We start from the raw sequence: 24,844 nt of genomic DNA on the forward strand, positions 1-24,844 counted from the left end.
TGATAACCTCAGGCACATAAATAACCTGGACGACTGGTACACCAAATGGCGCTTTAAAGTTAATACAATTATATCTGTGTACAACTTTATCAATAAATGGACATTTTCCAAATGTAACCTTTAATAATACACAAATACCCATTTCACTATAAAACCTAAATATCTAGGAATAACATTCGACAAACGTCTTACCTGGTCCACCAATCTACATGTACATAAAAAAATAATTAATCTAAACAAAAGAAAACTATGTACCTACCTACCTAGTACCTACTCTGTATGCTGGTTTTATTTTAACAATGATTAATGTATATTATTATTTATTACAATTTACGTTTGGTTCAAAAATAAATTGTGAAAAACGAATTGAAAACTTGATAAAAAAATAAAAAAAAGGTGGGTAAGTGGATGTCGCTCTGCTGTACAGTAGGTTAGAAGTGGGTCACTGTATAATGGACAGTATTAAATTTGAATTCAATGATATAATATCACTGTATAAGAAAAACGATTCTGAGCGGAGACGGTATATCAGTCTATGTATTAGACATATATATACTTATCTATGGTATTAAAAAAAAATTGACCTATAATAGGTACCTATAATAAATTCCAAATTAATCATATCATAATATCTATTAGGTACTTATAACTCGTTATACATCAACAAAAAACCGTGGTACTATCATAGATACATAATAGTATACTTTAGAAGTTTCAAGTACCCACGAATAATATTATACAATCACAACAAAATAACTAAAATAGTTATCCTAGGTTTTTAATATGTAATTTCGTCCAAATTTGTACTTAAAATGACTATAAAAATAAACTGTGTAAATGTATTTTTTAGATTTTTTGGTAACAGAATTAATTACTTACGTGGAATCTTGTTTTAAATTTTCAATTCTTAGATACAAAAATTGAACATTTGATAAATTTTGTCAAAATTGATAAAACTTGATAAAACTTTATTGATATTTATAGAAAAAAAAACTAAAAAAATTTAAAACTGACCATGTCTGTAAATAGCTCAAAAAGAATCAAATTATTTTCAAAATTTTATGGTGTATAGGAAATGCTAATATAAACATTCAGTAAAATTTTCATGTATCTGCAGTTATTCGTTTTTGAATTACAACAAAATAAGGAAATCGCTACATGAGAAATCGAGTGAATATCCAATGTTGTAAAAATTTGAATTTCAAACGATCATAAAAATTTAATTTGACTTTCTTATAGATATTTTTTGTTTGATAAAGGTAGATAATCTTATAAGGAATCTTGTATTACATTTTCATATCTTAGATTTAAAAAGAAAAATTTTTATGAATTTCTAACTCGAAATAATTTGCAAATTTTCGTGATTTTTCCATATTTTGTCATTTTTTGAACTTTAAATGCTTATAAAAAAAAACTGTGACTAACGATTTTTAATATTTTTCATCTGCCTTTGAAACAATATACTAGGAGCCTTCTATTAAATTTTCAAGTTTTTTTATCCAACAAATAAAATTGTATTGATATTTTTAGAAAAAAAACTAAAAATAAAATGGAAAATGAAAATGTCCGTAAAGAGCTCAAAATAAATCAAAATATTTTGAAAATTTTAAAGTGTATAGAAAATGCTAAGATAAACATTCAGTCAAAATTTCATGTATCTCCGGTCATTTTTTTTAAAGTTACACCAAAAACCAAATTCAATTTTGTGATAAATCGATTTTGCGTAAAAATTCCCGTTTTTCCTTAATTTTTCTTTTGTTTTTCCCGGCGCTTTTGAAAACTACTGGGAAATTTAAATTTTTACCTCCTCAATGCACCAACGATATTCACTTTCTGATCGAACAAGATACTGAAGTTGAAAATCGTAGCATTATTTCGACTACTTATCGTGTACACAGACACAAAAATAATAATAAAAAAAAAAAAAAAACACACATCATTGTAAAATCAATACATTCATCGTTCCACTCAGAATTTAAAATAAAAATGAAATAGTTAATAAAAATCCAATATTTCACAACTAGGTGAAATATTTCTCATACTTCAAACACTACCTCTGGTACACGTAAAAGTGTTATTATGATAGAACGCCATAATATGATATTTCTGTATTGCTTAGACTACGATTATGATATCTATTGGTGCTTTATATGAGTTATTAATATTACTATAATACTATCATATTGTGGCAGGGGGTTCAGGTGATTTCTATGATACTTTTTAAATATTAATTATTTTATATTTTATATAATATGAGATATGAGAATATATTATAATTGAAAATAATATATTATTTTATTTTATGACTATAGCTATGTTGGATTTAGTATTTTATTTGTTGGAAAGGTAGTTAAACCCTCGAAAACATCTGAATAGAAAAAACTATTGTTTGTTGTATACGCCGTTTTTAAATCGGCACATAAAAAATAATCAACGGTTTTAGTGAAACCAGCAGCGCAAAACTGTGAGCAAAGGCCTTGACCGAATGTTAGCCGTTTTTTGGTATTCGTAAATGCGTAGGTTTCAAATATAATGAAAGCTGAACCCGTGCGCAACTATACGCCAATACAAGCTATTTACTTATTTATATATTTTTTTTTAAATACCCGGATAAATACATTTTTTTAATGGGTTTATTGTTATTATTGTATTCAAATCGTTTTTAATTTCTACAATTATAAAGGTATTTTTACTATTCGCTGAAACGCTATATTCCAGACGACAAACATCGTATTAAAGATTTTTAATATAATTCCATACCTACATACGCGAGCATTTGCGTTATATTAGTCCCTTTTTGTCCTTCCAGCGGTGGTTAGACGACTTATGAGATTCGTCCGGGGGATTATGGCGGTCCGTCTACCCCGCAGACGACCCGACCACGGACCGAACCGGAACCGGCCGTGACCGCATAAAGTCCACCTTGCAGTGCCAGTGGTTTTTTTATTTTTATAAATATTCCAGTGTGCTATGCCAAGAAAAAATATATATCTTTATTACATAGCTCCGGGTGTGAATTTGGATGAAAAAAGAATTTTTTTATTTATTTTTTACATAATACACGTGGTTTACTTCATTTCACTCGCACTGAAACGTTCCATGAAATTGATGCATAGACGCGCATAGTTCTCATAGTGTCCACAACTTATGAATATTGTATTTGTTACTTTTATCACGTCGTTTAAATATACGTATAAAAGACTAGGTATACCTATCCAAAGAATACATCATCTAGGGATATACGGTATGCGTATATATTATATGTATTTTTTACTCGGTTTTCCATACAAGAACATCTTTCCATAATATTTTATTTTGTAGTACAAGAAAATGTTATCCATATACATGTTGAATCGTTGAAACAAAAATTTAATAGTAAACTCTACTAGTCTAATATGACCATATTATGAGATAAGGAATCACACACGTAGGTAGTTACATCCCCATAGTGCATCTGCCGGGTACCAAGTCCTGACACAGATGATATCCAGAATATATTTATAATATATAAAGCTGACATAAGGATCTCTATCAACCATTATTAACACTGTAGTCATGACGAAATCCTTACTATTCAAATACATACATTAAGCACTTAACGACGTATATCTTGAGCTAATAACTTATTAACGTAAGACTGTTATTTATATAATTAAGTTTCATTTGTTTAATATTCAAACATCCAAACTCCTGGTTACAATCTTTAGTCGATAAGATCCTTAATATTAGAATTTAGAAATACCAAGGAATAATCATTCATAATCTATGGTCGATAAGCCAGAACTTCACAGTGTAGCACTAATAATATTGTATTGTCCATCACACCCATCTTCTAAAATGATGTACCAAGACGACGCAAACTACAAATTGCTAATTTAAAATATATAACGGTACCAAGCCTATTCCAGGAAAGAAATCTCTGCGGCCACAATATAAGGTGATCGTCCTATTAGACCTATTACAGATATATGAGTGGACGTTAAGGATGAGGTAAGTTGTAAGTACACAAAAATACATACATTCCCACACCTAAAAACAGATCTATAAAATAATCATGTAGGTACACACATAATAATATGTGGAAACCACAAAATGATTTTAAAAAACGTACTAGAATAGTAGGTTAAGTACAGTATTACAAACAACACTTTTATATGGTGGGGGGATAAGTGGAAAACAACATAACCTACATAAGAAAGTAGTTATTTTTACGTTTGAAAAAAAGAACATAAGAGTATGAAATAAAATGAAGGCAAAACTCCAACCCCTTAAATTCAAAAACATATAAGTTACGCCTATGGTTATGAAATTATATCAATGTCCTATAGATTTTAATAAAACGTGTACTTATAATACACTATATTTCAAAATAGTATACTAAACTAATTAAAGTATAAAACTATATTTTCTTTTCATTTTTGCCCATTTGTCTAATGCGTCTTCGGCTGTTATAGAAATATAAAGTTGTGGACCTAACTCAATAACAAATTATATCAAGACCGTCGATTAAAACCATTATATTATATATCTTGACTTGTAAAGTAATAATTGAACTTGATAAAAAAATAAAAATAATATTGAAGAATTAACATTTTTTTAAATTAAATTTGTTTTCATCTAAGCTATAATAGTTATAATGTGCATGTCAGTGTACAACGTACAGTAAAATATAGCTAATATATAGTGAATACTCTTATCTTATCCGATCGTTTTCCGACAAAATATTTTTTTATCCGTGACCCATATTCGAAAAAACGTACAATGATGATAAACGATAAAGCTTTTATCACTCTAAAAAAAATCTTAAACCATTAAAGAACTTCTATATTGTTAACTTAACTATTACTTATAAATTAATTAAATTATTATAATAATAAATACAGATTTTTTTTTTCAGACTGACCTAACGCAGTTTTAATTAAAACCAACTTAAAAATCCATTTATATTATGAAACTAATAAAATAAGCTGAGTGTGTCTTACACTCTGCTTATGTTGTACCTGAGAACAATATCAGGGGCCCATTTTTCAGGTTTACTGGGGAAGGTCCACATTTTTGTGTTACAAAACTGCTCCACGGCATATTTGTTACTGAATTATATTTCGTGTATATCGTTCACCGGTTAACACATGTTGCATGCTACCCCCACGGTAAACATAAAATAAACATATAAACACCATACTCACACGTTGTCCAATGTCCCTTCATTTATTTATGATAGTTCATCGACCTCTCGAATCAACCTGTACATGTTTCATTTTTACTGGTGTACTCGCCTCACTCTTTTTTTTTACTTGGTACTTTTTTTACCATCTTACTTTTAAAACTTTTTTGTATGCCCAAATATATGGCACTGCAATAATACGTATACAACTCTTGAGGTACTTAGTTACTAACTAACACGTAGGTAATCACAGTTATCAAGGCCGTAAAGTGTTATTTTTTTTCTCATGGGAACTTACCGTATGGTTTATTAAATTAATTGTAAATCTAAAAACATTTTTTAGCACTAAAATCCGATAATTCTAGAGATTATATTACTTACTAAATGAATCTATTTTTCTTAGTGCAGGAGTACTATCAATTCATCACAAATAATAAACAAATACTTCTGTATTTTCTTATCACATTACAATTAAATGTTTTTCAATAGAGAGATAAAAACTTGCTACCTTTAATCGTACTACCTTTAATTCCTTTCAGATTTGTATGTTTATAATAATATAATAATAATTAATATTACAAATTGTTTGATACATGGTTCTTAGTAGGTAATTAGGTACCAATTACTTATATAGATAATGTATTTTAGTAATCGTATTTTATGGATTGATAAGTTATCTAGTAGGTATTATACATGATTAAAATAATTTGTAAATATTTTCTAAATTACATTACATTTTCTCCAGTTTACATGTTTTAGATTCTAGACTAGAATTGTATTAGTTTCGTTCTTCTTTTTATACGTGTCTGTCATCCCCTTATGGAACAGTAAAAATTCTTCAATCTAGAAATATGAGGGTGGTTTCTAGGAGAAAATTGGATAAGGGGTTTTTTTGGGTTCAATTGATTTAGAGTATACGGTTGAATACAAAATGTAGACTTACAATTTAGTTTACGGACGTGAATTCAGTTTCTAAAGTAACCATTCATTAACAAACTGACAAAGAATGGATTGAATGTCACCCGTTCAATGAAATATGCATCAAACAATAACTACGGGATACTTTAGTATATGAGATACTTGTACCCACTACCGAGACATCCGAAAAACTAATGAATTTCATCAATGAAACAGAACTTCGTCATCTTATTAATAATATTACCTAAGAAAACAATGTACAAATATAATAGTAATTAAGTAATAAATGTAATCTAATGTTGTGTAATGTAATGGAAATTCAATTTATTATTATTTCTAATGTAAAAAAATATAGCGCTAGCTAATACCCTTGCAGAAGATGCTTTAAAAAAAAAATCAAAGGATTGTATTTCAATCGTTAGTTAGTTGAGTTGCTTCATATTAATTCACAGTTCATAGTTAATATTTAAATTTTAAACACGATAAAGAAAATATTATTATGCTATAGCAGTAAGGATACTGGTTATGGTCGTAACAATTATCATGAAATAATTTACTTTAAACAGAAATCAAACTTTTTTTGTTTGATTATATTTTTAATCAGTAAAGTAAAATATTACCTTCATAAAAAGATTAGTATTGAGCTTTAACTTTTTTAAGTTGTTAATAAACTGTTATTAAAATAAATTATTTATTAGGTACCAAGAAGGTACAGGGACAATTCTAACAGTGCCAGAGACAATAGGTAATATGTAATACATGTGTTTTAAAGTGCTAAAATTGCATTCTGTAATATTACGTAAATCTTTTTAATAACAAATAAATTAACAAAAACGCAACAAATAAACTAAATCCAAAAATCGCTATTCTCTTAATTTTTTAACAAATTAATAAAAAGCATATACATTTTGATAAATATTTATGTTATATTTTTATATTACATAAAATTGGGTAGGTATCACTTAAGCGATGCCTTATGGCATTACTTGACAAAATAATTTTTTTAACATAGATAATTAAATACCTATCAAATACTTTTAGATAAAAGTAATGTATAGGTAATTTAATGTTACGATTGTCCCCAGATTAAATTTTACAATTTATTGTCCACATTTAATTCATCTGAATATCATAGTCCATTGAAACAATTATAAACTAGGCAGAGCTTTTACAACAAAGCCGATTTAAAGTGTACTATTTTTTTTTAAATTTTTTTTTTCATATTATGCACATTAAATAAATAATTAAAACACATATGTTGACTCACAAAAGAAAACTTGTGATTTTTTACTTTTCGTTGTCATAAACACCTTTTGTTATTTAGTTTATAAAATATACACGATTTCAGTTTGTTGATAATGAGATATTATTCAGTAAACTGTATTAAAACTGGAAAATTTTTATATTTTTTATGGTTAAAAACATTGGCAGTGTTATAAATTATAATAATTATAGTATTGTATCCAGTCTTCCCGTTGTAAATTTGTAATTTTAATTAAAGCAAATGAATAAGCATCTATAATCCATATATCCATTTTACTTGAACAAATTCATAGTAAGTACTAGCTACCTTGGGATAATATGATAATTTAAATCTGGAAAACAAACTTGAATTAATAAATAAAAAAATAAACATAATTCATGTAAAAAAAGGGTTGAATAATCTATTTTAAACTATCTTTATTATCAATAAATTTCAAGTGATCAAAGTAGCCACAAATCACGATATTAATAAAAATAGTAGTAATATGATAATTATTTAATGACACATTTTAGAACTCAATGATAACTGCGTAACATAAGTCTATATTAACATCATTTTAAGAAAATAATTAACATTGACAAATAAATCGAGCTAGTCCATTCAAGTTTTTCGAGGTTAGGTAAGGTTTTTAAAAACATGCACTTTTAAAATAAAAACTACACAAATTAAATGTAAACTACATAATATAATTTAAATAAACCTTACATCGCATGATATGAATACAATATTATAATATTATATAGTATACAAGTGAGATTATTAACGTCTTTAAAATGTTAATAAAAATTACTTTTCCGGTACCTATAATAGGTTATGATTACAAAATTCAAACTATTTTTAAATTATATACCTATATTATGATTATATCTGTAGTTGCCTACTGTTATAACTTACAAGTGTGTTAAATAAAAGGATACAACAACATATAATAATATATCTATAGATGTACCTACATTATGAACAAAACAATCCAATTCTGCTAACGCGAAACTACATTACATTGATAATTAGTATTATAAATAAGCACAGTTAGCATGAAACGATTGTATTTTAATCAAGCAAAATCCAATATTGTCATATTTATACATACTAAATTCAAAATGTACCTATGTGATTGAACCACGATAAAATCAATGAACATTAATTATTAATAAACCATTTAAAAACCATATACCATTAGAAAATATGAAAAATACTCATACCATTGATTGATTCATTTTATTATCATTTTTTTAATGTAAAACAAATACAACCACATTAGGTCATTATTAATACCTACATTATAGTAAATAGATATCTAATATATTGCAGTGATTATGTGCATTTAATTTTCATTATAACTTCAACGTTAATAATCATTAATTCTATAAATCAAAATATATTATTTATTTAACATTATTTTGAATCAAAGAAAATATTATTTTCTTATATTCCTTTTTTCTTTTCTTTTTTAAATGGAAAATTACGAATATTTACATTTTTATATTTCTGAATAAAAATAGTAATGTTAATGTATTGCTTTTTAAGAATTATTTTCATCCATTTCAATCTAATATCATTAAGCATTTATTACATAAGGGTAGGTACCAACAAAAATAATACTTCTTAAAATAATTTTGATAAATATTATGTACAAGCCACAACATTAGAAGTTTAATTAAGTTTAATTTTATAAAACATTAAATATACTTTATTTTCAATTTGGTATTAAATATTTGCAATAAGAATAATACAAAAATAACCGCAGGTTCGCACAGATCTATATTTTTCGAGCGATCAAAGCTCGAATAAATACTCGATATTTGCATCCAATTTAATATTATAATCGGACCCAAATGAATCTGCCTTAGAAGATTATAATTAATAAGCACGGGAACTATTAAGATATCGGTGTAAAATCACGTTTAATTATTATTTAAATTAAATTATAATCTGCAAAGCCATATCTAAGGATTGTGTACCAATTAATTTCACACGTTTTCGTGAGTACAGTACTGTAAACATCGTAGTTTGTGACTGCGATCACGAAAATAGTTTTACAAAATATTTCAATATTAATTATTAGATAATACATTAAATATGAACAGTGAAATCAATTTTATGAGTTATGACGTATGTCGACCAAAAATAAATTCAAGTATTGTACATAATATATCGAATTAAAATCCATGGAAAACGGATGGAAATGCATTGACAAATCATCATAAAGCTGAATTCGATTACAATTAGTGTTGACCATGTTTTTTTCTCACAAAATCAGGTACGCATTCACATGGAAACATCAATACCAAATTTGTTGCTAGATAAACTGTATAAAATGAAAAGAACTTAATTATCTTACAAACATAATTTAAAAATGATGCAACATTTCCATCCATTGTTAGGGGTAAAATAGAGAAACAAAATATTGGAGAGAACGATAAATATTACTGTGATTCTTTTCATGTGCATTTTCGGAACATCCCCATATAGTGATTCTCATAAAAAATGTATTAGCTATGCAGACGAATTCTTACACATGAACGAATTCTGCTAATAACAGTTGTATACATTTTTTGCTTGAACTAAGGGTAATTAGACCTCAACAGAAAATTAATTTTAAATTTTATAATTAAAAAAAATAACATTGTGCAATGATAATAAAATTCATAGTTATGACTTTGTAGAATGTTTAGCATTGCGCAATAACGTATTTTATTTTTAAATGATTATTTTATCTAATTATATATTAAATGACAAGCATTCGTTTACTATTTGTTTCATTAATAAATAGAAATTTACTATAGTTAATATTTAATAGGTATATATACTTCTTATGTAGATGAATTATTAAATACAAATTAATTTTTATTTATAATAGGTAGGTAGGTATATTATAATGTATGTACCCATGATTATTTTAAATTAAATTATATTAATTTATGTATTATTCTATATACAGATATACTGTATGTATTTGTTTTATCATTACTTATGTACCTAGTTTAATAATAATATGTAACGGTATTTTAAAATGATAGATTGATAATAATACGTACTATAAGCAAATAAAAATATCTTGTTGCGGAGTTACGACACTTTTTTATAATACGGCGACTGTTCGTGCGCAGTTAGGGTGCACCCAAATTTGAAACTGTATAATAATATTACGTAGGCATCTTTATCAAGTATCTAGAATATCACAATATATTGTGGGACCCATAAACACCACATAATTCACTATCGTTGTTGGTTTAATTATATTAATCAGCCATCTGGTCATTATCACTAACGCTCATTTGATTCAACCTCCGTGGCCGTTTCCTCTCAGCATAAAATGACCAACTTACTCGCCCCTATTTTAAATTAGAACTTGTGATCCGACGTTGTTAATAGGAGGCAGTTACGCAAATGACATTTCCGTAATGCATTTATATACATTCCAATTCCATAACCCTGCAAGCACACTGCAGATTAGTATGTGCATATTATGTAGTATTGTGTGTCCAATAAATACTTAATTCCTGAACCTTTTGGATTACATTTCAATTATTGGGATGGGTAGGTATTTTATAATTTAATACCGATCATGCAGTATTAGCGTAATATTGTTTACTTATATTAATATTGTATTAATCACCTATTGTGATAAAAAAAAAAAAAAAAAACAGTGCAATAATTATAAAAACACAAATTAATGGAATATTTATTATTTATTTAGGTACCTATTGTATCTGTATAAGGCATAATAGGTATATACATTAATAAATTCTCCAATGAGCAATATTTTGTTTTACTTTACGCAATTTGAAGATATCAGTAAATAGTTCACGTCATAAAATATGTACAAATATTTTCAATGTTTTCACTCCTTATAATATACATACGTATATCACACATGATATACCTCCTAGTGTCTATAAATATATATGTATATAATAATGTGTCACATCCATTTAGTGAAAACGTTTTTTCATGAACGGGATATCCCATTCATGAAATGTATCTTTGAGGTGAAAATGAGTATGGTGTTGGTATATATAATATGGACAATAATTCTTATCCATTTCATGAAATGGAAATTCGTATCATCTACTTCATGAAATAAAAAGAAATACAACAATTTTGCGTTATGTTAGCATGATTTATTCATTTTATAAAAGTGAATAAAACTTATATACGATTACGATTTCTTCAATAATATTATATGAACATCTGTGTGATATATTGTAGGCGTATTATTATGGCATTTAGGCATTATACTAATTATTTTACTCACTTATTAGGTAGGTATTTGTATTTATATTATGTAACATTGTAACTTAGTGCACATAGCGATATTATGGTCTCAGAAAATATGTAATTCATAATTAATCATCATGGACTACGACACTACGTGTATAAGTTTGTATGGTTGTGGTATCTTAATTTCTCAAACCTTAACATTTTTCATTTTTTAATTTAAAATATTACATATACATTATATCTACATCTATCAATATTACAATCTGCATAATTAGGTATAAAGTATAAACTAAAAAGCGAACATTAACGAGTTAAAAAGTTAAGTTACTTTTAAGTAAGTTATGTAACAAGTTACTTCTCTTAAAGTAACTTATAACTTAGCGATTTAAAATGTGTTTTAATATTTTAATCAGTTAATTAATTTAATAGTCACGTAAAGTTAATTGTTTTTCATACATGAAATTGATTTAAAATTTGATGTTTCTATATGAATAATTCTGTTTGGATTAAACATTAGCGGTCTTCCTTCATTTTATTTTTCTATTAATTACTCTTAACTGTATTAAAATATATACTATTTGTTTTTAAGATTTATATAATATATTTTTGTTTTTGTGCTTTGGCGTGGATTGTAAATATTTAATTTTAAAAATGTAACTGCTTTTTAATTTTAAACTCAAATTAAATTGTTCTATATTAGCGAGTTTAACTTGCCCAGCCTTGAATTAGACTACAAATGAAACACTAAGAATTGTATCAAGATATATAATACGAAGCATAGAAAAATAGCAAAGAATATAATTATATTGTGTTTTATAGGAAATATAATTATTATATTATTTCATGTCGTCAAAACTGTTATAACATGCTGTTATAAAAACGTAAAAGTACCTATTATTAAATATCTGCGTATCGGCTTTTAGAATAATTTGTTAAATACTTAAATACAATAGATTAATACCCACAAATTTGCCTGGCAATGTAAGTGAGCATGAGATAATAATTAAACATGATCAAAAATAATTTTGTCTCTTTGGTTTATACTTTTATAGTTCTGAATCTTTTAAGTTTGAAAAATTTTCAATTTTAGTATTTTACACGTTTCTTTTTTAACATATATTTTTTGTATTCATATTTTTTAAATAACATAATATCATTTAATAATGTAGGTATTATATATTAGATATATATTTTAAATTGTTTACTAAAAGCTTGCCATGTTGATATTAGTATATAGGGGATCTTTTTTCGTTGTAAAATACTAATACACCTACAGCAAGAATATTATTTATTGACTATTGTACCCATATATTTAATTTGTATAATATATCCAAGTCCAATTACAACAATATTTAAAATATGTATTTTACGTACACTAACGTAAGTGCAGATTAAAATAATAAGCGAAACTGTAACATACCTACTTTTAACATTTTAAACAAGTGGATGTGTTGTAGGTATAATACAAAAGTAAGTAATCAAATTATTAATTTACATATTAACTTTCCATAAAAAAGCTATACACTAGCAGAAGTGTTAGATCTGAAATTTTTTCGAATTTCAACATGAACATTAATATTCTGGACGGTCACATAGTCACGTTCATTAACTCGAACAAAAAACACTAATATTTCGGAAAAACTCTTTTTAGATTTTTTAGACATACATCTATTGATATATTATCATCTAGAGACAAACGAAAGAGATAACGGTCGTTGTACATAAGACCCAATTTTGGACTGATTTTTTTTATATAAAAGGCTGTGACTGATTCCTATATCTTGTCAATCAACTCAAATTGGATGGGACTCCAAGAAACTGCCGCGGGCTCAAAAGCAGGCCAAACCAAAAAAACAATAGAATTACATCAGTAAAACTGAATTAGGTTGATACTAAATTCAAAACTGTTCTATTTTATGATGACCGGAACTTTCAAATCAGTAAAACCTGTAAATGGCCTGAACATGGACGCAAATGCCAAAGACAGATGTATAATAATAAATTATGTATAGTACAATAGTTAATATATTACATATTATTATTTTAAACGTTCTAATATATAGCCAGCGTATACACTGGCTCTAATATTTGACCATACATTTTACAGTTAGTGCTGTGTTTTTTAATGTATTGTATAAATGATAGACAATTAAAGTCCTTTGCATTTATAAAATTAATGGCCATCTTGTTCTCATCTGCACACCAACAAGTAGTATAATGAACATCCACCTGCATCTAACTACGATATTTAAGTAATGACACCAGCTGCATGTACAGTTTCGCTACATTCTACGAGTATTATTTTTTAATCGAAAGAATCTCACTAAATGAGAACAATGTACATAATCCCATATTAAGTTTTAACAATTAATTTTAACCATAATAATTATTAGACATAAGTAAATTTCACAAACATGGATATTGGATATTTAATATTCAATTAAAAACCTTACAAAATTTGATAATCTAAATAATATGACAATAATAAAATTCTATGAAAGTGTAGTTGATATAAGTTTTAAAATTTAATTATTTAGAATATGACACGATAATTTCTTTCAAAGTAGAGGACATGTTTAATAATCACGATGAATTCATTATAGTAAAGTATAATAATACTTTTTATGCATAAATTATAATTTTATTAATTTTTAAAATGTTAAGCATTAATGCTCTATAATTTCCTTTTGTACTACATTAAAAAACAGCAGATGCTGCAGGGGGTGTGTTAATGTATTCTGTGATTTTCAGTTTTAAAACAATGATAAATAATCATATAAAAAACACGATTCTGAATGGTATTTAGTAAGACCAGGATTACTGATATTTCTTAAAAAAAAAAAAAAACTAGTTGCTTATAATCTTTATATCCTCACGCTAAACGGAAACATTCCTTATGTCTGTTCACATGATTTAAAATAACAATAAATTATAATTTCAAAATAATTAAATTTCCACTTCATTGATAACTTTAAGTTCATATTATTTCAAAATATTTTTGTAATATTATACAGTTATGAGATAAAACAAATGTGTTGGTAGATATATAAAACAATTATATTAGAATATAGGTAGGTAGACAAAGTTTGTAACTATTACGCATTTCTGATCTGTTTATCATTACAACAGACATTTAATGGAAATCGTATTACGGTACAAAAGTTTATAAAAGTTGTTTATTTTTTTTTATTAGTTATTTACCACTGATGTAATATTATGCAAAAATTATAAAAATGTTTTAAACACATTGTTACTGAGTTTTTTTAAATTTAAAAACCCACTATTCGTATTACACAATAATTTGTGAATTACTTTCGAAATATGATATTCAACAAAATGCCAAACTTCTCAAGCATACTTTGAATATTTTGTTTATGTAACACAATATTTTATACATATTAAGTTCTTATTTTTATAAGTGCTAGAATATAAATTTGAAAGTCTATGTCTTTTTTATAATTCAACTGAAGCAGTTCATATAAATATTTAACAAGTTGAGTTAAATTATATTTTAAATTATAGTTCATGCAAAACAAAAATATGGTATTTATGGTATATAATCTAACTATGTTATACCATGACACAAAATATATAATAACAGTCATAAAACACCACTACTATATTTTTTTTTAAACTTCAGTGAGATAGCTGTACAACATGTTCAGTCCATATTTTAATAATTATTTGAATATATGTTTTTGAAAACACATAATTATAGTATTTTTTAATTTCATGATTTTTTTGGTTTATTTAAAATACCCTACGAATGGTATAGTTTCAACTAAGATAATATAATCAATAAGGTTGATTAAATATTACATGCCTACTAAATTTCATTGATATATCTATTCATATAATAATTATGGTTGAGGAAGGTTTTATAGAATTATAATTTTATTAATTTGTGTCAGTGTGACTCTGTGAGTATATCTAAAAATCAGAAAAATGAGTTATGACTGTTAAAATATAAGCTATGAAAGAAATATTTTTAAAAATAACATATTATTAAACATATAAAAAAATAGTATCAAAGTTATCTAACCTATACAATTTTAGACTAATAAAATGTAGTCTTATAAAATTAAAATAAACATAAACAATAATGGGGTGACGAATGATGATACATTTTATGTGTCTATAAGACAAATTATATTATTATATTATTGAAATTTTATATTTTTTTTAATAACAATATGAATAAGTGCACTAAGCACTTATAGGTATATATAGGTATATGTATCTAAACAATAACCATTTTATTACTGAAACTTATGTAATACACATGTATCATGTATTATACATAGTTTATAATATTCAGAAAGTAGAAGAAAAAATGTATACTAAAAATAGTTGTTTATATAATATTACGTACCTACGTATAATCTGTCATGTTTATCACACGCATAAAGTAATCAAAACGATGTAGACCTCTAAGCTAGGTGTAGTGTTTTTGAAAACAATTTAATCAATTAGTTTTTATTTATTTCGTCTTTCAATACATCAAGTTATTTTAGTTAGTTTTTTTTAAAGTATAAGGATATACTGACTTGAAATATTGAATTTATGGACTGTATTAAAGTATATCGAATATCGATGTATTATAAACTTTAAGCTATAGTTATATCATAATAAATTATGATAATATAAGTATTAAGTACTTACAATATTTTTATCTTTATTTGAAAAAAACAGACTTGATACAAATACCTACTGATGTTAAATTATTGTCAAAAATATTTCTTTGTTTCCTTACCATGACGAATCTTTTTAATTTCTAGTTGTTTATTATCGGATCAAAAATATATAATGCCAATAAGATTATCATACATTAATGCCCCCCCCCCCCTGGATCCGCCACTGTCTTGTTCTTAGTCTTAATATGTTTTTGTTGTATTAATGCGTGTTGTTATATTTTATAGCATACATTTTATTATTCTATTAAGTCTAATATATTACGAAGAAGTGTTTTATATAATCGAACTGAGCTTTGTAGAATACAATTATTATCCATGCAGGTGTTATTGCGGGAGATGTCGTTTGAAATTATTTGAACATGGACCCTGTGCCATTTCATTATGGCAACATAAATGTATTCATACACCGTGTATTTAATGATATCTTTAAGATATTTTTGATCTAATAAATTATTAAATATACTAAAGTAACTTTTTTTTAATTGATCTTTATTTTACTTCTTAAAAGTTGGTCATTAAAGCTTCATAAATTTACATTTTTGTAATTATATATTTATCTTGGGAAAATATTGTACAATACATGTGGATGAAAATATAACATAATATTTTTATACTTGAAAAGTAAATTAATAATATTTTAATCTAAAATTTGTTTAAAATAGATATTATATGCAAATTATATATTATTATCGTTTATACATTGTTTAAATAGTTATTTTGTACATACTATCATATTTTATCATTAAGTTTTATATTTTTATTTATTCTAATTTCAGTTTTTATAAATAATTATTTTGGTTAATCAGAATCGAAAATTTGTTTTAATTTTGTAATTTAAGAACTGATCGGATATTATAATATCAATAAACATAAAATCCCACTTTCTGGATATTATGTTACTGTAACTATTATTTTAAACATCTTCATAAATGAAATATGAACCAAAAAACAAAAATTAGGAAATACTCATATTAAATATTTATATACATATTTATTATTATTATCTTCTTATTGTATCAACACCACTAATATAACTTAAAGCGTGTTAAAATAGTCCAAACAATAATATGTTTATATCCACAGATGTAGATATACTGGGCTAGGGCATATTATTGTAAATAATAATAATAGAAAAAAAATTACTTAATAATTATTCTTCTCACGTCCTTTACGTAAATAGCTAAGTATAACCAATGGAATAATCAATATGATTTTCTTCTGAACTTATGTAAAGTTTATTCCCGTTTTAAAACTTATAATACAATTATAATTATAATTTATTATTTTATTATTCTCATATATTATCACAAATCACTGGGTAATTCATTTATTTATATTGACCTAGTGGTGAAATTTGTGTAATATGATTCATCAAAATCTTTAAATGGTTTTATTTTATTATTTATTTTTAATTCACAACCTCTAAATTTTTGTCTCCATATCTCTGACGAGATATTATACTCAGTCATATTTTTAAGATTTAAAATATAATAAACATGATTATTTTATAGTAAATCATTATTTTTTTTTATCATAAAACAGTTTATTATCAGTTACCATGTTGCCTATACATTTGTTACATTTAAGAATTATTATTTATTAGTATTCTTCATTAATTTTGATAAATCTGACAAATTATATGATTTATTTGATTATACTTGTATTACACAAAAAGGACGCAGAATAAACCAATTTTAAATAGGTACTTAATTAACATTAAATATTTGATATAATTTATATAGTAGGTAACAAATAGGGATATTACTTAGTCATTTTATGAAATATAAGTAAATCCAATTTTAACACTATCAGGTGATTTTTTAGAACATTAAATTATTATTTATTATAAATATAATTAACACTTATTTATTTTATGGGTAGCAGGCAGTATAGTTTTTAGACAACTAAAGAAATTGGGTAGTACCCTAACCCAATGAAAATCGATCATAGATTTTAGGCAGGCGTAGGTACATCAAAAACTTTTTATTTATCAATTAAGAGTTACTAATATTTATTAACGAGATCTTAAATATTCATTTTTCGTTGGTATGCTTTAATTATAGAATTAAAATTAAAATCTCCGCAAATAATATTGTTCACTATTAAACATTTACGAGCGTTATAAAGTATAACGTGTCCATAAAAAAAAACACTATTTATCGTGCATATTTTAATAAATCCAAAGAATTCACGGTATTTATAGAGATTAAACTTTAAAGTTTTCAAGTAATCGCCTATGTCTATGTAACGACAATTACGAGTGGAAATATTATAATAATAATATAGTTGGTACCTACCTATATGTATATATTATATGTATGTATGTGTGGCAAATGTTTCAATGGCTATAACACGCGTAGCCATCCGTTTTTTCATCGCAAAACCTTTCGAAGTATCTATTTACAGTTTTAATACGCGTCGCAAAGACAAAATTGCACTGCAGAACCAATGGGAGCTACAAACGATAAGTACCATCACGGCGTGTCGTAGTGCTATCGAAAATATTGAAAATATTCCCAGTTACCTACTAAACTATAGTATACAGTATAGTAGACAATCTAAGTAATAATAATTAGTAAAAAAAAAAAAATTAATTAAATCAAAGTGAACGATTGTAAAATGTATTAACACAACAGACATATTATGTGGATAGTATGAGCGATTGTCGGCAAAAATAATCTACCGCGTGTTGTCAGTCAACCTGTTGTAGTATTTTCATTTATTACGTGTTACCTGCTGCTATAACTTACACACGATATTACATTTTTGTATATATCAGGGGAATGCCGTCACCACGATAGATATTTCACTACAGTAAAATTACTGCTGGAATAATAATAATAATACATGTAATGATATCAGCGAGAGAACGACAGTGTCCGTGGTTTTTTTCCTCAGATGTGTATGCTACTTATAGGGTTTCTGCGTAAAACACGAATAGGTGATACAAATTTTTTGAAGCTCGTGTGCTATGTTTTGGGTTAGAAAAATGTCCATGGATAAAAATTGCAAGCTATTTAGGTACCTGTAGATAAAAATATACTATTATTTACTTGTCCACGGTGTACATTTGCTAACCGAGAAAACTGTGTGACAATACTAATTTGACGACACGAGTTTCTTTATAAGAAGAATATTAAAAACCGAGAATATTTTAATTCCATTTAAAATCAAAAATCACTATGAAAATTATTTATAAAATGACATTATTCCATTTTTACCGGTACAGCGGTACCTATACTTATTTTAATATAGTCTATTGTATCGTTGAGGTTAAACTATATTAAACCGTCCCATCAGTCTTTATATCACTATATTATTTTATCGTGCAACGGTCGTTTACTGTATATCATTTACTTTGCATATTATGATACAACAATCCTGTAACGAAAAAAAATGAACATGTACCATCCCGATATTTATATGTCTAAGTCGACATATATGTCGATGAGCTTTTTTTAAATTGGATGATCTCATATAATGGGCCAATACAAGGCAGTGCACAACGCACCAATGTCATTAGCATTCACATATGAACATATTATAGTAATACATAACATAACATATTATTCATATATCATAATATATAACCATACGTTCATACAATAAGGGTAGCACCGCCACGAGGTATCTAAAACCTGAGTTTATATAGCTCTGCAAATATATATTATTATACGAGTCTACAAAAATACCGAAGCTGTTAGTATTCGATATGCCATGAGACACAAACGGGAGAGTATATCGTTCGCACGCGCGGTTTTCGGTCGGGAAATTCGCAGGAATCCACCGTCTGCGCGCGTTTATACCTGGAGAATCTCGTCGTCGGTGTTGTTGTAGTCGATGAATTCGGTGCTGTTGACGCATAACGGCACGTTGGCCGATGACATGTTCCGGCACATCTCGTACCTGTACAGGGCGGCATCCTCGAGTACGGTGGGCACGCCAGCGGTCGGGTTCATGGTGGTGGCTCGAGTGCGTCCCGTCTTGTCGTCGTCGGGGGTGGATTTTTGTGTACGGGTTTTAAGGGATGAGGCGGTGTGCGGGAGCGGCTTACGGTGATGATCAAATTCACCGGATCATCGGAGAGGATCAGTGACGGCTCGAGGGCGGCACCGAGTGGCGACGACTGCGACGACGAGTTCACGTGATGTCCGAGTCGTGTCTCTTGCGAGTAGATTGTTCCGGCGAGCGGCCCCGGCGCGGTCAGAGGCTAGCGGCGGCGTGGCGTACGCGTTTGGCGGTGCACAACGACAAACTGCCGTGGCTCTTACTCGGCGCCGCGCGACGAACACGCATCGCGCGGTGATCAAACGCGACGAACACCTCGCGCACGCCCCGTCCGCTGAACGCGTGCCCTGTCCTGCTCCCCCAAAATACCCCTACCCGACTACCCACCTACCCACCACATGGTCGAGCAGCAGCACCGCGGACGCTCACACCACCGTGGAATATATACATACATATATAATCCACCCACGCGCCGTAACGACCCCCTACGACCCACCCCCTCACACGTTTTCGGACACGCACTCGAACACTGGGCTCTCCGTCGTCGGGGCAGTGTGTAACATCGTCACCGCCACCGTCCCACGACATTCGTACGCAAATGACAATGATGACAGAAGCATAGCCCTTTTTTTTTTGTCCGTATGGGTCCCGTTGACTGTACTTACATAATGATAATAACGGATAATATAACACCTAAACTAAATATGGTTTTGTATGGTACGGCAGACGATGTGACCGGACACAATTATTAATATCGGAATAATGCTTATTTTACTTTTTAATTGTTATGTATTTTTGCAGAGAGTGAGAAGAAAATAATTGGAAGAGCATATTATTTTTTTCTCGTGTCAGTTCCACTCACACACAACCCATACTGTTTGGTGGTTATAGACTTAGTTAAAAGTATGCTAATAAGTGGTCATGACTAATTATTGTGTTTATTCCTGTACGAATAAATAGGAGATATTTGTTAATTTATAAATTTAAACGCCTATCGTTTTCAATGGCTCTTTTTTCTAAAAACAAAATACAAATCTATCTTTTAGATTTAGATCCATTAAAGTCATATACTCTTATATATACCTATACGAATATACTGTTTTAAATAAGATATAATTTTGGACCAGTTTCAAATTACGGTTAAACATACGCGCAGGTATTGCAAACGCTAAATACGAACTTGAAAATCAATTTTTTATCAGTTGAAATTTGTATGTGTGGCGAGCAATTTTGTCATTAGTTTTTTTGTCATTCGGTCGAACAACTAACAATTAATAACTCTATACAGTGTTTTTAAGGCTTTAAAGTTAAAATAACAATCACAGTATACTCTAGTATGGAAACAATAGCTTTCATTAAAATTACGAGAAAAACATACAAAGTATTTTTTAGCTGTAGGCACATGATATTAATTATTATTATAACTACAGGTTATGTTAGGTGAAATGAAGTCTTGTAATATTTTGAAAATTATTCTAGAACAAGCTACTGTGTTATTTTTTTAGGCTACCTATATTTCGATAAAATACAAATATGGGTACGCCGAAATTGGGAAATATATTGTATACCGATAAATCGATCCTTATAAAATAGTACCAGCCCGTCATGAGAATATGCATTACCTACACGTGAACACTATTAATGGTGTGTTGTACTTGGGACAGGTGAAAAATGCTTCCTACAGGGCCACCTTGAACAAAATAAACTATGTACTAACGGTTAATGTAGCAAAATATATAGGCACATTTTGACGTTTAAATGGCACAATACATTTTTGTCTGATAAGAAAGTTTGTCATAGAGTAACAGAAAAGTTTCACTACAGTTGAAGTTTTTAAATTAGATTACTTACCTATTTTCTTTCATATTATTTTTATTCTATCCATTGAATTATATGTTGAAGCGTATTGTATTCATACGCGGAGACTTTGGAAAATATTAGAAAGGGGGGGGGCTTTAATATCCAATCAAGTTTGCACCAAATTAGTAGAAGTAGCCTGGAATGTTCACATGGAATGTTTAGAAAGCTCAAAAGCTGTTTTTCGGAAGAATTTAGAAAATGTTTTATTGACCTTAAAATAATATTTTCATAAAATGTTATTATGATATTCAACATATTAGCACCACAAAAATGTAACTAATATTATATTGTTTAAAGAAAAAACATTCTTTGTTGATTCGCAAGGGAACAAGGTAAAGTTAGACTTGGAGGCAGTGCTGCCACTACATTATATCACAATTCTATAGTTACTATATTTTATTATTGTTGAACTGACAGTACAGTTGGCCGTGGGGGGTAGTGACAGGGTTATTGTAATAAATTGTTTTACAGTTAAAATTTAGAGGTGCGTAGATACCTCTTGGTGGACAAGGAAGTATTGGGTATCACAACCTTAGATTAGAGTTTAGATTTATCCCGTAGAATTATTAAAGAGATGAACATTTGTTCGTGGTTTTTATGTTAATTGGAAAATATAAAATATCTATATAACCATGAACCATTAGAAATTGTATAGATTTATGCTTGTACAATTATACACTCATACATATATAATTTAATTAATTAAAATTGTATTATTAAATATTGAGTAAATAATTAAATTAAATAATCTGTTATCATTATGTATTTATGTAAATAGGGATTCGGAAGAAAAATTAATTTTAAAAATGTCATTAAATATAAAATTATCTTGTAATAACCAACTTAACCAGAGACTACAGTCCATTCTGATTTATAAGCTTAGTAAATGAATAACAGTTTACTTGGGGATAACTAAAAATAGTATGAAAATAAAGTAACCTAAATAAAATGTATTAAAATGGAAAGGGGTCCAGGGGCACCTATGGATAAATAATTTTTTAAAAAAAATAACTTAACTAAATTATAGTGTTGTAGTAACGGAAACAGCATTAAAGTAAATAAAATACATTCTAAATAAAAAATATTAAATATACAAACGAAAACATAAATACAATTTAATCAGAGGTCAGTTTGGATTAAAGGCAGAACTATTAAAGTGCATAATATAAAATAAAGAACATTATTATTACGATATAAAAAAAAAAAATGAAGGGCGCCCAAGGCAAATGCATTTTATGAAACAAAAAAACAAAATGATTATATTCTGATATCTAAATAATAATAACAATTAACTTAATTAATGAATAATTATTCAGATGTCTCTTAGTGATCGCTGGAAAAAGTTAAAAAATGAATAAATACATACAAAATTAAAGATCTTTAATACTATATGAAAATAAACGGATACCTAAGGGTCTAATGGAACCCGCTGGTAAATTAATTTAAAAAATGTTAAATATTTAATTAAATATAAGCTTGCAGACTGCAGTCTATTCTGATTTTTAGGCTAAATAAATTATTAACAAGGTAGGTATATTAAGTTCATTGATTTAAAATATAATTATTTTTTTAAAAAAAAGAATAGCAGGGGCTCCCATGGATAAAGATATTTTGAAATTTAAAATAATAAAGAACATCGGTAGTATCGGTAAAATATTACTACACAAAGAAGGGAGTTTATAACATTTAGTCCGAAATTATATATTTATATATATAAATACTCTATAGACTTCTGCTTCCGAATATGAAATTACAAATGTATATTAATATATGATGGTCATACAAAAAATTGAAAGTTATAACGATAAAAAAATAATAAAATACTAAATTTTTTTTAAAACCGTTAGTAGCTTATAAAAATTGAAATAGCTAATTCGTTACATACGAAAAACGGAGACAGCCTATCAGTCCATTACCATATACATATTGCTATTAATTATTATAAATTGACAATAGCATGAAATTTGTATACATATCATTGGGTAGGTATATGAAATTATAAAATATAATAATTATAAGTAAGAGTTTCAAATCTTTAGGAACAATATTTTTGAATTACAAAAAAATAACTAAAATCGTTATCTACTATTTGTCAAGATATCGAGTTCCGTCCAAATTTGAACTTCAAATGTCTACAAAGAAATTCAAATTTATATATATATATTTTTTTAGATATTTTCCAGTATGAAAATTGTATGAAAACCCTTATAGGGTATTCAATTTTTAATTTTCAGGTATAAATATTATATTTAGTAGAAATTTTAAACTAAAAAATAATTTGCAAGTTATTGAGAACTAAAATAAGAATTTGAATATAGTTTTGTATTTATAGTTTTATCTTTATAGTTTATTTTGCAGGCTTAATATTATATATTTTTTCTTTTTTTCTTGTATTGAACAAAACGCTTCAACGGCGTTATGGTTACAGTATTAGCGTACAGTTATGTGAATATTATAATATTTATTATTTACATAAAGTTAAATTCCGTACATATTTGAACAAAAATAAATCAGCAAGCATTGGTCACTAAAAATGTGAAGTACATAATAAATTCAATATTAATAAAAAAATAAATTTAACATTTACGTTAAATCTTACATAATATTATAGTCACACAAACTCTTTAACAGTTTTTTTTTCATAAATTTTATTATCGCTCATATTATATTAAAATAGAATAAAATTGTTTTTTTTACAAAAGATCAACATCA

At 27.1% G+C, this 24,844-nt stretch overlaps 1 protein-coding gene across 1 annotated transcript in view; it reads right to left on the reverse strand.

Moving 5' to 3' along the window:
* Nucleotides 1-20,573, reverse strand: part of LOC100167869 (allatostatin-A receptor-like) — a 228,577-nt gene extending 208,004 nt beyond the window's left edge. Inside the window, exon 1 of the mRNA XM_029488077.1 lies at nucleotides 20,071-20,573. Coding sequence (XP_029343937.1) covers nucleotides 20,071-20,223 — 153 coding nt within the window. The 5' untranslated portion in view covers nucleotides 20,224-20,573. The remainder of the gene's footprint in view (nucleotides 1-20,070) is intronic.
* Between the last annotated feature and the right edge of the window lie 4,271 nt (nucleotides 20,574-24,844).

Source organism: Acyrthosiphon pisum, chromosome A1 (genome assembly GCF_005508785.2).
Source record: "Acyrthosiphon pisum isolate AL4f chromosome A1, pea_aphid_22Mar2018_4r6ur, whole genome shotgun sequence".
Classification (NCBI taxonomy): domain Eukaryota; kingdom Metazoa; phylum Arthropoda; class Insecta; order Hemiptera; family Aphididae; genus Acyrthosiphon; species Acyrthosiphon pisum.